Genomic DNA, 14,849 nt, shown 5'->3' on the forward strand with positions numbered 1-14,849 from the left:
GACCAGAGGAAGAGGACCAGAGGAAGAGGACCAGAGGGAGAGGACCAGAGGGAGAGGACCAGAGGTAGAGGTCCAGAGGGAGAGGGAGAGGACCAGAGGTAGAGGACCAGAGGTAGAGGGAGAGGGAGAGGACCAGAGGAAGAGGACCAGAGGAAGAGGACCAGAGGAAGAGGACCAGAACCAGAGGGAGAGGACCAGAGGTAGAGGACCAGAGGGAGAGGACCAGAGGTAGAGGGAGAGGACCAGAGGGAGAGGACCAGAGGTAGAGGGAGAGGACCAGAGGGAGAGGCCCAGAGGGAGAGGACCAGAACCAGAGGGAGAGGACCAGAGGTAGAGGACCAGAGGGAGAGGACCAGAGGGAGAGGGAGAGGACCAGAGGAAGAGGACCAGATGGAGAGGACCAGAGGGAGTGGACCAGAGGTAGAGGACCAGAGGGAGAGGACCAGAGGAAGAGGACCAGAGGAAGAGGACCAGAGGGAGAGGACCAGAGGGAGAGGACCAGAGGTAGAGGTCCAGAGGGAGAGGACCAGAGGAAGAGGACCAGAGGAAGAGGACCAGAGGAAGAGGACCAGAGGTAGAGGACCAGAGGAAGAGTACCAGAGGTAGAGGACCAGAGGGAGAGAACCAGAGGGAGAGGGAGAGAACCAGAGGGAGAGGACCAGAGGGAGAGGACCAGAGGGAGAGGGAGAGGACCAGAGGAAGAGGACCAGAGGGAGAGGACCAGAACCAGAGGGAGAGGACCAGAGGAAGAGGACCAGAGGGAGAGGACCAGAGGGAGAGGACCAGATGGAGAGGGCCAGAGGGAGAGGACCAGAGGGAGAGGACCAGAGGGAGAGGGAGAGGACCAGAGGAAGAGGACCAGATGGAGAGGACCAGAGGGAGAGGACCAGAGGTAGAGGACCAGAGGGAGAGGGAGAGGACCCGAGGTAGAGGGAGAGGACCAGAGGGAGAGGACCAGAGGGAGAGGACCAGAGAGAGAGGGCCAGAGGTAGAGGACCAGAGGGAGAGGGAGAGGACCAGAGGAAGAGGACCAGAGGAGAGGACCAGAGGGAGAGAACCAGAGGGAGAGGGAGAGGACCAGAGGTAGAGGACCAGAGGGAGAGGGAGAGGGAGGAAGAGGACCAGAGGAAGAGGACCAGAGGAAGAGGACCAGAGGAAGAGGACCAGAGGAGAGGACCAGAACCAGAGGAGAGGACCAGAGGAAGAGGACCAGAGGGAGAGGACCAGAGGAAGAGGACCAGGGAGAGGACCAGAGGAAGAGGACCAGAGGTAGAGGAGAGGGGACCAGAGGGAGAGGACCAGAGGGAAGAGGACCAGAACCAGAGGGAGAGGACCAGAGGTAGAGGACCAGAGGGAGAGGACCAGAGGGAGAGGGAGAGGACCAGAGGAAGAGGACCAGATGGAGAGGACCAGAGGGAGAGGACCAGAGGTAGAGGACCAGAGGGAGAGGACCAGAGGAAGAGGACCAGAGGAAGAGGACCAGAGGGAGAGGACCAGAGGGAGAGGACCAGAGGTAGAGGTCCAGAGGGAGAGGGAGAGGACCAGAGGTAGAGGACCAGAGGTAGAGGGAGAGGGAGAGGACCAGAGGAAGAGGACCAGAGGAAGAGGACCAGAGGAAGAGGACCAGAACCAGAGGGAGAGGACCAGAGGTAGAGGACCAGAGGGAGAGGACCAGAGGTAGAGGGAGAGGACCAGAGGGAGAGGACCAGAGGTAGAGGACCAGAGAGGACCAGAGGGAGAGGCCCAGAGGGAGAGGACCAGAACCAGAGGGAGAGGACCAGAGGTAGAGGACCAGAGGGAGAGGACCAGAGGGAGAGGGAGAGGGACCAGAGGGGAAGAGGAACAGATGGAGAGGACCAGAGGGAGAGGACCAGAGGTAGAGGACCAGAGGGAGAGGACCAGAGGAAGAGGACCAGAGGAAGAGGACCAGAGGAGAGGACCAGAGGAGAGGACCAGAGGTAGAGGACCAGAGGAGAGGACCAGAGGAAGAGGACCAGAGGAAGAGGACCAGAGGAAGAGGACCAGAGGTAGAGGACCAGAGGAAGAGTACCAGAGGTAGAGGACCAGAGGGAGAGAACCAGAGGGAGAGGGAGAGAACCAGAGGGAGAGGACCAGAGGGAGAGGACCAGAGGGAGAGGGAGAGGACCAGAGGAAGAGGACCAGAGGGAGAGGACCAGAACCAGAGGGAGAGGACCAGAGGAAGAGGACCAGAGGGAGAGGACCAGAGGGAGAGGACCAGATGGAGAGGGCCAGAGGGAGAGGACCAGAGGGAGAGGACCAGAGAGGGGAGAGGGAGAGGACCAGAGGAAGAGGACCAGATGGAGAGGACCAGAGGAGAGGACCAGAGGTAGAGGACCAGAGGGAGAGGACCAGAGGAAGAGGACCAGAGGGAGAGGACCAGAGGAGAGGACCAGAGGTAGAGGACCAGAGGGGAGGGAGAGGACCAGAGGGAGAGGACCAGAGGAAGAGGACCAGAGGTAGAGGACCAGAGGGAGAGAACCAGAGGGAGAGGGAGAGGACCAGAGGGAGGAAGAGGACCAGGGAGAGGAAGAGGACCAGAGGGAGAGAACCAGAGGAGAGAGGACCAGAGGTAGAGGACCAGAGGAAGAGGACCAGAGGAGAGGACCAGAGGAGAGGGAGAGGACCAGAGGAAGAGGACCAGAGGAAGAGGACCAGAGGAAGAGGACCAGAGGGAGAGGACCAGAGGAAGAGGACCAGAGAAGAGGAGAGGAAGAGGACCAGAGGAAGAGGACCAGAGAGGAGAGGGACCAGAGGAAGAGGACCAGAGGAAGAGGACCAGAGGAAGAGGACCAGAGGGAGAGGACCAGAGGGAGAGGACCAGAGGAAGAGGACCAGAGGGAGAGGGCCAGAGGAAGAGGACCAGATGGAGAGGACCAGAGGGGAGAGGACCAGAGGAGAGGACCAGAGGAGAGGACCAGAGGAGAGGACCAGAGGGAGAGGGAGAGGACCAGAGGAAGAGGACCAGAGAGGAAGAGGACCAGAGGAGAGGACCAGAGGTAGAGGACCAGAGGGAGAGGACCAGAGGAAGAGGACCAGAGGGAGAGGACCAGAGGGAGAGGACCAGAGGAAGAGGACCAGAGGAGAGGACCAGAGGAAGAGGACCAGAGGGAGAGGACCAGAGGAGAGGACCAGAGGAAGAGGACCAGAGGGAGAGGGAGAGGACCAGAGGAAGAGGACCAGAGGTAGAGGACCAGAGGGAGAGAACCAGAGAGGAGAGGGGAGAGGACCAGAGGGAGAGGACCAGAGGAAGAGGACCAGAGGGGAGGGAGAGGACCAGAGGGAGAGGACCAGAGGTAGAGGACCAGAGGGAGAGGAGAGGGAGAGGACCAGAGGAAGAGGACCAGAGGAGAGGACCAGAGGGAGAGGACCAGAGGTAGAGGGAGAGGACCAGAGGGAGAGGACCAGAGGAAGAGGACCAGAGGGAGAGGACCAGAGGGGAGAGGACCAGAGGTAGAGGACCAGAGGAGAGGGAGAGGACCAGAGGAAGAGGACCAGGGAGAGGACCAGAGGAGAGAACCAGAGGGAGAGACCAGATGGAGAGGACCAGAGGAGAGGACCAGAGGAAGAGGACCAGAGGGAGAGAACCAGAGGGAGAGGGAGAGGACCAGAGGTAGAGGACCAGAGGGAGGAGAGGACCAGAGGAAGAGGACCAGAGGGAGAGGACCAGTGGTAGAGGACCAGAGGGAGAGGACCAGAGGAAGAGGACCAGAGGGAGAGGACCAGAGGAGAGGGAGAGGACCAGAGGAAGAGGACCAGAGAGGAGAGGACCAGAGGAAGAGGACCAGAGGGAGAGGACCAGAGGAAGAGGACCAGAGGGAGAGGACCAGAGGAAGAGGACCAGAGGAAGAGGACCAGAGAGGAGAGGACCAGAGGAAGAGGACCAGAGGGAGAGGACCAGAGGAGAGGACCAGAGGGAGTGGACCAGAGGAAGAGGACCAGAGGAGAGGACCAGAGGAAGAGGACCAGATGGAGAGGACCAGAGGGAGAGGACCAGAGAGGAAGAGGACCAGAGGGAGAGGAACCAGAGGGAGAGGAGGGGAGAGGGAGAGGACCAGAGGGAGAGGACCAGAGGGAGAGGGAGAGGACCAGAGGACCAGAGGAAGAGGACCAGAGGAAGAGGACCAGAGGTAGAGGACCAGAGGAAGAGGACCAGAGAGGAGAGGACCAGAGGAAGAGGACCAGAGGAAGAGGACCAGAGGAAGAGGACCAGAGGAGAGGGCCAGAGGGAGAGGACCAGAGGGAGAGGACCAGAGGTAGAGGACCAGAGGTAGAGGACCAGAGGGAGAGGACCAGAGGGAGAGGGAGAGGACCAGAGGAAGAGGACCAGAGGAAGAGGACCAGAGGAAGAGGACCAAGGGAGAGGACCAGAGGAAGAGGACCAGAGGTAGAGGACCAGAGGAAGAGGACCAGAGGTAGAGGACCAGAGGGAGAGGACCAGAGGGAGAGGGAGAGGACCAGAGGAAGAGGACCCGAGGAAGAGGACCAGAGGTAGAGGACCAGAGGGAGAGAACCAGAGGGAGAGGGAGAGGACCAGAGGGAGAGGACCAGAGGAAGAGGACCAGAGGGAGAGAACCAGAGGGAGAGGGAGAGGACCAGAGGTAGAGGACCAGAGGGAGAGGGAGAGGACCAGAGGAAGAGGACCAGAGGAAGAGGACCAGAGGAAGAGGACCAGAGGGAGAGGACCAGAGGAAGAGTACCAGAGGTAGAGGACCAGAGGGAGAGGGAGAGGACCAGAGGAAGAGGACCAGAGGAAGAGGACCAGAGAGGAGAGGACCAGAGGAAGAGGACCAGAGGGAGAGGACCAGAGGGAGAGGACCAGAGGGAGAGGACCAGAGGAAGAGGACCAGAGGAAGAGGACCAGAGGGAGAGGACCAGAGGAAGAGGACCAGAGGAAGAGGACCAGAGGAAGAGGACCAGAGGGAGAGGACCAGAGGTAGAGGACCAGAGGAAGAGGACCAGAGGTAGAGGACCAGAGGGAGAGGACCAGAGGGAGAGGGAGAGGACCAGAGGTAGAGGACCAGAGGGAGAGGACCAGAGGGAGAGGAGAGACCAGGGAGAGGACCAGAGGAAGAGGACCAGAGAGGAGAGGACCAGAGGGAGAGGACCAGAGGGAGAGGACCAGGGAGAGGAGAGGACCAGAGGAGAGGACCAGAGGAAGAGGACCAGAGGGAGAGAACCAGAGGGAGAGGGAGAGGACCAGAGGAAGAGGACCAGAGGGAGAGGGAGAGGACCAGAGGAAGAGGACCAGAGGGAGAGGACCAGAGGGAGAGGACCAGAGGGAGAGGACCAGAGGGGGAGGACCAGAGGGAGAGGACCAGAGGAGGGAGGACCAGAGGAAGGAGAGGGAGAGGACCAGAGGTAGAGGACCAGAGGGAGAGGACCAGATGGAGGACCAGAGGGAGGAGAGGGAGAGGACCAGAGGAGAGAGGGAGAGGACCAGAGGAAGAGGACCAGAGGGGAAGAGGAGGAAGAGAGAGGAGAGGACCAGAGGAAGAGGACCAGAGGGAGAGGACCAGAGGGAGAGGACCAGAGGAAGAGGACCAGAGAGGAGAGGGCCAGAGGAAGAGGACCAGATGGAGAGGACCAGAGGGAGAGGGCCAGAGAGGAGAGGACCAGAGGGAGAGGACCAGAGGGAGAGAACCAGAGGGAGAGGGAGAGGACCAGAGGTAGAGGACCAGAGGGAGAGGGAGAGGACCAGAGGAAGAGGACCAGAGGAAGAGGACCAGAGGAAGAGGACCAGAGGGAGAGGACCAGAGGAAGAGGACCAGAGGTAGAGGACCAGAGGGAGAGGGAGAGGACCAGAGGAAGAGGACCAGAGAGGAGAGGACCAGAGGAAGAGGACCAGAGGAAGAGGACCAGAGGAAGAGGACCAGAGGAAGAGGACCAGAGGGAGAGGACCAGAGGTAGAGGACCAGAGGAAGAGGACCAGAGGTAGAGGACCAGAGGAAGAGGACCACAGCTGGACTCCAATCAAGGTGTAAAAACATCTCAAGGATGATCAATGGAAACAGGATACACCTGAGCTCCATTTAGAGTCCCATAGCAAAAGGACTGAGTACTTATGTAAATAAGATATTTCAGTTTTTTAAAATTTGTAATAAATTTGCAAACATTTCTAAAGAACAGTTTTTGCGTTTGTCATTATGGGGTATTGTTTTTAAATTGATGAGAAAAAAACGATTTAATCAATTTTAGAATAAGGCTGAAACGTAACAAAATGTGGAACAATGTCAAGGGCTCTGAATACTTCCTGAATACTTCCTGAATACTTCCTGAATACTTCCTGAATGCTCTGTATGGTTTCTTCATGCATCTTCATGCAAACTCCTGGCATTATAGAAGGCTGGTCTTTGACTTGGTCATATGGATAAAGAGAGAGTGTGTGGTGTGCACATGTGTGTGTGTTGTGTGTGTGTTGTGTGTGCATTCATATGTGTCCAGGTTTGGAGGGCAGTAGCCTTCCTTTCGGAAGTTTTCAATTTCCGGTCTGTGTGCGTGCGTGTGATCGCCCCGAGACAGGACAAACAAACTCCGTTCTTTAAATCAATGATATGCAAACCAAGTGTAGAAACACTGAAATCGCTCCTTGGCAACAATATGATAATGACTCATATTCTAATGAGCATGACAATAACGAAGCCTGATGTAGCCATGTGGGGCCCCTGGCCAGTTATGATGTAGCAGTGTGGGGCCCCTGGCCAGTTATGATGTAGCAGTGTGGGGCCCCTGGTCAGTTATGATGTAGCAGTGTGGGGCCCCTGGCCAGTTATGATGTATCAGTGTGGGGCCCCTGGCCAGTTATGGTGTAGCAGTGTGGGGCCCCTGGCCAGTTATGGTGTAGCCATATGGGGCCCCTGGTCAGTTATGGTGTAGCAGTGTGGGGCCCCTGGCCAGTTATGATGTAGCAGTGTGGGGCCCCTGGCCAGTTATGATGTAGCAGTGTGGGGCCCCTGGCCAGTTATGATGTAGCAGTGTGGGGCCCCTGGCCAGTTATGATGTAGCAGTGTGGGGCCCCTGGTCAGTTATGATGTAGAAGTGTGGGGCCCCTGGTCAGTTATGATGTAGCAGTGTGGGGCCCCTGGCCAGTTATGATGTAGCAGTGTGGGGCCCCTGGTCAGTTATGATGTAGCAGTGTGGGGCCCCTGGTCAGTTATGATGTATGTGTGGGGCCCCTGGTCAGTTATGATGTATCAGTGTGGGGTCCCTGGCCAGTTATGATGTAGCCATGTGGGGCCCCTGGCCAGTTATGATGTAGCAGTGTGGGGCCCCTGGCCAGTTATGATGTAGCAGTGTGGGGCCCCTGGCCAGTTATGATGTAGCAGTGTGGGGCCCCTGGTCAGTTATGATGTAGCAGTGTGGAGCCCCTGGTCAGTTATGGTGTAGCAGTGTGGGGCCCCTGGCCAGTGATGATGTATCAGTGTGGGGCCCCTGGTCAGTTATGGTGTAGCCGTGTTGGGGTCCCTGGCCAGTTATGATGTAGCCATGTGGGGCCCCTGGCCAGTTATGATGTAGCCATGTGGGGCCCCTGGCCAGTTATGATGTAGCAGTGTGGGGCCCCTGGCCAGTTATGATGTAGCAGTGTGGGGCCCCTGGTCAGTTATGGTGTAGCAGTGTGGGGCCCCTGGCCAGTTATGATGTATCAGTGTGGGGCCCCTGGTCAGTTATGATGTATCAGTGTGGGGTCCCTGGCCAGTTATGATGTAGCCATGTCGGGCCCCTGGCCAGTTATGATGTATCAGTGTGGGGCCCCTGGCCAGTTATGATGTAGCCATGTGGGGCCCCTGGCCAGTTATGATGTAGCAGTGTGGGGCCCCTGGTCAGTTATGGTGTAAGAGGAAGAGGACCAGAGAGGAGAGGGCCAGAGGAAGAGGACCAGATGGAGAGGACCAGAGGGAGAGGACCAGAGAGGAGAGGACCAGAGGGAGAGGACCAGAGGAAGAGGACCAGAGGAAGAGGACCAGAGGAAGAGGACCAGAGGGAGAGGACCAGAGGAAGAGGACCAGAGGAAGAGGACCAGAGGGAGAGGACCAGAGGAAGAGGACCAGAGGAAGAGGACCAGAGGTAGAGGACCAGAGGAAGAGGACCAGAGGTAGAGGACCAGAGGGAGAGGACCAGAGGGAGAGGGAGAGGACCAGAGGTAGAGGACCAGAGGGAGAGGACCAGAGGGAGAGGACCAGAGGTAGAGGACCAGAGGGAGAGGACCAGAGGGAGAGGGAGAGGACCAGAGGTAGAGGACCAGAGGGAGAGGACCAGAGGGAGAGGACCAGAGGGAGAGGGAGAGGACCAGAGGTAGAGGACCAGAGGTAGAGGACCAGAGGGAGAGGGAGAGGGAGAGGACCAGAGGAAGAGGACCAGAGGAAGAGGACCAGAGGGAGAGGACCAGAGGAAGAGGACCAGAGGTAGAGGACCAGAGGAAGAGGACCAGAGGTAGAGGACCAGAGGGAGAGAACCAGAGGGAGAGGGAGAGGACCAGAGGAGAGGACCAGAGGAAGAGGACCAGAGGGAGAGAACCAGAGGGAGAGGGAGAGGACCAGAGGTAGAGGACCAGAGGGAGAGGGAGAGGACCAGAGGAAGAGGACCAGAGGAAGAGGACCAGAGGAAGAGGACCAGAGGAAGAGGACCAGAGGGAGAGGACCAGAGGAAGAGGACCAGAGGTAGAGGACCAGAGGGAGAGGGAGAGGACCAGAGGAAGAGGACCAGAGAGGAGAGGACCAGAGGAAGAGGACCAGAGGAAGAGGACCAGAGGAAGAGGACCAGAGGGAGAGGACCAGAGGAAGAGGACCAGAGGAAGAGGACCAGAGGGAGAGGACCAGAGGTAGAGGACCAGAGGAAGAGGACCAGAGGTAGAGGACCAGAGGAAGAGGACCACAGCTGGACTCCAATCAAGTTGTAAAAACATCTCAAGGATGATCAATGGAAACAGGATACACCTGAGCTCCATTTAGAGTCTCATAGCAAAAGGACTGAGTACTTATGTAAATAAGATATTTCAGTTTTTTAAAATTTGTAATAAATTTGCAAACATTTCTAAAGAACAGTTTTGCGTTTGTCATTATGGGGTATTGTTTTTAAATTGACTAGAAAAAACGATTTAATCAATTTTAGAATAAGGCTGAAACGTAACAAAATGTGGAACAATGTCAAGGGCTCTGAATACTTCCTGAATACTTCCTGAATGCTCTGTATGGTTTCTTATCTTCATGCAAACCCCATTATAGAAGGCCTTTGAGTTGGATAAAGAGAGAGTGTGTGTGTGCACATGTGTGTGTGTTGTGTGTGTGTGTGTGTGCATCCATATGTGTCCAGGTTTGAGGGATGAAGTTTTCAATTTCCTGGTCTGTGTGTGGGGCCCCTGGGACAAACAAAGTTAAATCAATGATATGCAAACCAAGTGTAGAAACACTGAAATCGCTCCTGGCAACAATATGATAATGACTCAGTATTCTGGGAGCATGACCCCTGCCAGTTATGGTGTAGCAGTGTGGGGCCCCTGGCCAGTTATGATGTAGCCATATGGGGCCCTGGTCAGTTATGATGTAGCAGTGTGGGGCCCCTGGCCAGTTATGATGTAGCAGTGTGGGGCCCTGGTCAGTTATGATGATGTGGCCAGTTATGATGGGGCCCTGGCCAGTTATGATGTAGCAGTGTGGGGCCCCTGGCCAGTTATGATGTAGCAGTGTGGGGCCCCTGGTCAGTTATGATGTAGAAGTGTGGGGCCCCTGGTCAGTTATGATGTAGCAGTGTGGGGCCCCTGGCCAGTTATGATGTAGCAGTGTGGGGCCCCTGGTCAGTTATGATGTAGCAGTGTGGGGCCCCTGGTCAGTTATGATGTATGTGTGGGGCCCCTGGTCAGTTATGATGTATCAGTGTGGGGTCCCTGGCCAGTTATGATGTAGCCATGTGGGGCCCCTGGCCAGTTATGATGTAGCAGTGTGGGGCCCCTGGCCAGTTATGATGTAGCAGTGTGGGGCCCCTGGCCAGTTATGATGTAGCAGTGTGGGGCCCCTGGTCAGTTATGGTGTAGCAGTGTGGGGCCCCTGGCCAGTGATGATGTATCAGTGTGGGGCCCCTGGTCAGTTATGGTGTAGCCGTGTTGATGATGTCCCTGGGGCCCCCTGGTCAGTTATGTAGCCATGTGGGGTCCCTGGCCAGTTATGATGTAGCCATGTGGGGCCCCTGGCCAGTTATGATGTAGCATGGGCCCCTGGCCAGTTATGATGTAGCCTGGCCAGTTATGATGTAGCAGTGTGGGGCCCCTGGTCAGTTATGGTGTAGCAGTGTGGGGCCCCTGGCCAGTTATGATGTATCAGTGTGGGGCCCCTGGTCAGTTATGATGTATCAGTGTGGGGTCCCTGGCCAGTTATGATGTAGCCATGTCGGGCCCCTGGCCAGTTATGATGTATCAGTGTGGGGCCCCTGGCCAGTTATGATGTAGCCATGTGGGGCCCCTGGCCAGTTATGATGTAGCAGTGTGGGGCCCCTGGTCAGTTATGGTGTAAGAGGAAGAGGACCAGAGAGGAGAGGGCCAGAGGAAGAGGACCAGATGGAGAGGACCAGAGGGAGAGGACCAGAGAGGAGAGGACCAGAGGGAGAGGACCAGAGGGAGAGGACCAGAGGAAGAGGACCAGAGGAAGAGGACCAGAGGGAGAGGACCAGAGGAAGAGGACCAGAGGAAGAGGACCAGAGGGAGAGGACCAGAGGAAGAGGACCAGAGGAAGAGGACCAGAGGAAGAGGACCAGAGGGAGAGGACCAGAGGTAGAGGACCAGAGGAAGAGGACCAGAGGTAGAGGACCAGAGGGAGAGGACCAGAGGGAGAGGGAGAGGACCAGAGGTAGAGGACCAGAGGGAGAGGACCAGAGGGAGAGGACCAGAGGGAGAGGGAGAGGACCAGAGGTAGAGGACCAGAGGTAGAGGACCAGAGGGAGAGGGAGAGGGAGAGGACCAGAGGAAGAGGACCAGAGGAAGAGGACCAGAGGGAGAGGACCAGAGGAAGAGGACCAGAGGTAGAGGACCAGAGGAAGAGGACCAGAGGTAGAGGACCAGAGGGAGAGAACCAGAGGGAGAGGGAGAGGACCAGAGGGAGAGGACCAGAGGAAGAGGACCAGAGGGAGAGAACCAGAGGGAGAGGGAGAGGACCAGAGGTAGAGGACCAGAGGGAGAGGGAGAGGACCAGAGGAAGAGGACCAGAGGAAGAGGACCAGAGGAAGAGGACCAGAGGGAGAGGACCAGAGGAAGAGGACCAGAGGTAGAGGACCAGAGGGAGAGGGAGAGGACCAGAGGAAGAGGACCAGAGAGGAGAGGACCAGAGGAAGCGGACCAGAGGAAGAGGACCAGAGGAAGAGGACCAGAGGAGAGGACCAGAGGAAGAGGACCAGAGGAAGAGGACCAGAGGGAGAGGACCAGAGGTAGAGGACCAGAGGAAGAGGACCAGAGGTAGAGGACCAGAGGAAGAGGACCACAGCTGGACTCCAATCAAGTTGTAAAAACATCTCAAGGATGATCCATAGAAACACGATACACCTGAGCTCCATTTAGAGTCTCATAGCAAAAGGACTGAGTACTTATGTAAATAAGATATTTCAGTTTTTTAAAATTTGTAATAAATTTGCAAACATTTCTAAAGAACAGTTTTCGTTTGTCATTATGGGGTATTGTTTTTAAATTGAGAAAAAACGATTTAATCAATTTTAGAATAAGGCTGAAACGTAACAAAATGTGGAACAATGTCAAGGGCTCTGAATACTTCCTGAATACTTCCTGAATGCTCTGTATGGTTTCTTCATGCATCTTCATGCAAACTCCTGGCATTATAGAAGGCTGGTCTTTGACTTGGTCATATGGATAAAGAGAGAGTGTGTGGTGTGCACATGTGTGTGTGTTGTGTGTGTGTTGTGTGTGCATCCATATGTGTCCAGGTTTGGAGGGCAGTAGCCTTCCTTTCGGAAGTTTTCAATTTCCGGTCTGTGTGCGTGCGTGTGATCGCCCCGAGACAGGACAAACAAACTCCGTTCTTTAAATCAATGATATGCAAACCAAGTGTAGAAACACTGAAATCGCTCCTTGGCAACAATATGATAATGACTCATATTCTAATGAGCATGACAATAACGAAGCCTGATGTAGCCATGTGGGGCCCTGGCCAGTTATGATGTAGCAGTGTTGGGCCCTGGCCAGTTATGATGTAGCAGTGTGGGGCCCTGGTCAGTTATGATGTAGCAGTGTGGGGCCCTGGCCAGTTATGATGTATCAGTGTGGGGCCCCTGGCCAGTTATGGTGTGTAGCAGTGTGGGGCCCCTGGCCAGTTATGGTGTAGCCATATGGGCCCCTGGTCAGTTATGGTGTAGCAGTGTGGGGCCCTGGTCAGTTATGATGTAGCAGTGTGGGGCCCCTGGTCAGTTATGATGTATGTGTGGGGCCCCTGGTCAGTTATGATGTATCAGTGTGGGGCCCCTGGCCAGTTATGATGTAGCCATGTGGGGCCCCTGGCCAGTTATGATGTAGCAGTGTGGGGCCCCTGGCCAGTTATGATGTAGCAGTGTGGGGCCCCTGGCCAGTTATGATGTATCAGTGTGGGGCCCCTGGCCAGTTATGGTGTAGCAGTGTGGGGCCCCTGGTCAGTTATGATGTAGCAGTGTGGGGCCCCTGGTCAGTTATGATGTATGTGTGGGGCCCCTGGTCAGTTATGATGTATCAGTGTGGGGTCCCTGGCCAGTTATGATGTAGCCATGTGGGGCCCCTGGCCAGTTATGATGTAGCAGTGTGGGGCCCCTGGCCAGTTATGATGTAGCAGTGTGGGGCCCCTGGCCAGTTATGATGTAGCAGTGTGGGGCCCCTGGTCAGTTATGATGTAGCAGTGTGGGGCCCCTGGTCAGTTATGGTGTAGCAGTGTGGGGCCCCTGGCCAGTGATGATGTATCAGTGTGGGGCCCCTGGTCAGTTATGGTGTAGCCGTGTTGGGGTCCCTGGCCAGTTATGATGTAGCCATGTGGGGCCCCTGGCCAGTTATGATGTAGCAGTGTGGGGCCCCTGGCCAGTTATGATGTAGCAGTGTGGGGCCCCTGGTCAGTTATGGTGTAGCAGTGTGGGGCCCCTGGCCAGTTATGATGTATCAGTGTGGGGCCCCTGGTCAGTTATGATGTAGCCATGTCGGGCCCCTGGCCAGTTATGATGTATCAGTGTGGGGCCCCTGGCCAGTTATGATGTAGCCATGTGGGGCCCCTGGCCAGTTATGATGTAGCAGTGTGGGGCCCCTGGTCAGTTATGGTGTAAGAGGAAGAGGACCAGAGAAGAAGAGAGGGCCAGAGGAAGAGGACCAGATGGAGAGGACCAGAGGGGAGAGGACCAGAGAGGAGAGGACCAGAGGGAGAGGACCAGAGGAGAGGACCAGAGGAAGAGGACCAGAGGAAGAGGACCAGAGGGAGAGGACCAGAGGAAGAGGACCAGAGGAAGAGGACCAGAGGGAGAGGACCAGAGGAAGAGGACCAGAGGAAGAGGACCAGAGGAAGAGGACCAGAGGAGAGGACCAGATGTAGAGGACCAGAGGAAGAGGACCAGAGGTAGAGGACCAGAGGGAGAGGACCAGAGGGAGAGGGAGAGGACCAGAGGTAGAGGACCAGAGGAAGAGGACCAGAGGTAGAGGACCAGAGGGAGAGGACCAGAGGGAGAGGGAGAGGACCAGAGGTAGAGGACCAGAGGGAGAGGACCAGAGGGAGAGGACCAGAGGGAGAGGGAGAGGACCAGAGGTAGAGGACCAGAGGTAGAGGACCAGAGGGAGAGGGAGAGGGAGAGGACCAGAGGAAGAGGACCAGAAGAAGAGGACCAGAGGGAGAGGACCAGAGGAAGAGGACCAGAGGTAGAGGACCAGAGGAAGAGGACCAGAGGTAGAGGACCAGAGGGGAGAGAACCAGAGGAGAGGGAGAGGACCAGAGGGAGAGGACCAGAGGAAGAGGACCAGAGGGAGAGAACCAGAGGGAGAGGGAGAGGACCAGGGAGGAGAGGACCAGAGGGAGAGAGGAGAGGACCAGAGGAAGAGGACCAGAGGAAGAGGACCAGAGGAAGAGGACCAGAGAGGAGAGGAGAGGAGAGGACCAGAGGAAGAGGACCAGAGAGGAGAGGACCAGAGGAAGAGGACCAGAGGAAGAGGACCAGAGGAAGAGGACCAGAGGGAGAGGACCAGAGGAAGAGGACCAGAGGAAGAGGACCAGAGGGAGAGGACCAGAGGTAGAGGACCAGAGGAAGAGGACCAGAGGTAGAGGACCAGAGGAAGAGGACCACAGCTGGACTCCAATCAAGTTGTAAAAACATCTCAAGGATGATCAATGGAAACACGATACACCTGAGCTCCATTTAGAGTCTCATAGCAAAAGGACTGAGTACTTATGTAAATAAGATATTTCAGTTTTTTAAAATTTGTAATAAATTTGCAAACATTTCTAAAGAACAGTTTTTGCGTTTGTCATTATGGGGTATTGTTTTTAAATTGACGAGAAAAAAACGATTTAATCAATTTTAGAATAAGGCTGAAACGTAACAAAATGTGGAACAATGTCAAGGGCTCTGAATACTTCCTGAATACTTCCTGAATGCTCTGTATGGTTTCTTCATGCATCTTCATGCAAACTCCTGGCATTATAGAAGGCTGGTCTTTGACTTGGTCATATGGATAAAGAGAGAGTGTGTGGTGTGCTCATGTGTGTGTGTTGTGTGTGTTGTGTGTGCATCCATATGTGTCCAGGTTTGGAGGGCAGTAGCCTTCCTTTCGGAAGTTTTCAATTTCCGGTCTGTGTGCGTGCGTGTGATCGCCCCGAGACAGGACAAACAAACTCCGT

At 56.0% G+C, this 14,849-nt stretch overlaps 1 protein-coding gene across 1 annotated transcript in view; it reads left to right on the plus strand.

Moving 5' to 3' along the window:
* The window catches only part of st6galnac5a (ST6 (alpha-N-acetyl-neuraminyl-2,3-beta-galactosyl-1,3)-N-acetylgalactosaminide alpha-2,6-sialyltransferase 5a), a 262,069-nt gene that overhangs the window by 204,897 nt on the left and 42,323 nt on the right, over positions 1 to 14,849 (plus strand). The window contains exon 5 of the mRNA XM_065013646.1: positions 6,738 to 6,760. Within this exon, the coding sequence (XP_064869718.1) occupies positions 6,738 to 6,760 (23 nt within the window). The remainder of the gene's footprint in view (positions 1 to 6,737; positions 6,761 to 14,849) is intronic.

This window comes from Oncorhynchus nerka, linkage group LG9b (assembly GCF_034236695.1).
Source record: "Oncorhynchus nerka isolate Pitt River linkage group LG9b, Oner_Uvic_2.0, whole genome shotgun sequence".
NCBI classification, from domain to species: domain Eukaryota; kingdom Metazoa; phylum Chordata; class Actinopteri; order Salmoniformes; family Salmonidae; genus Oncorhynchus; species Oncorhynchus nerka.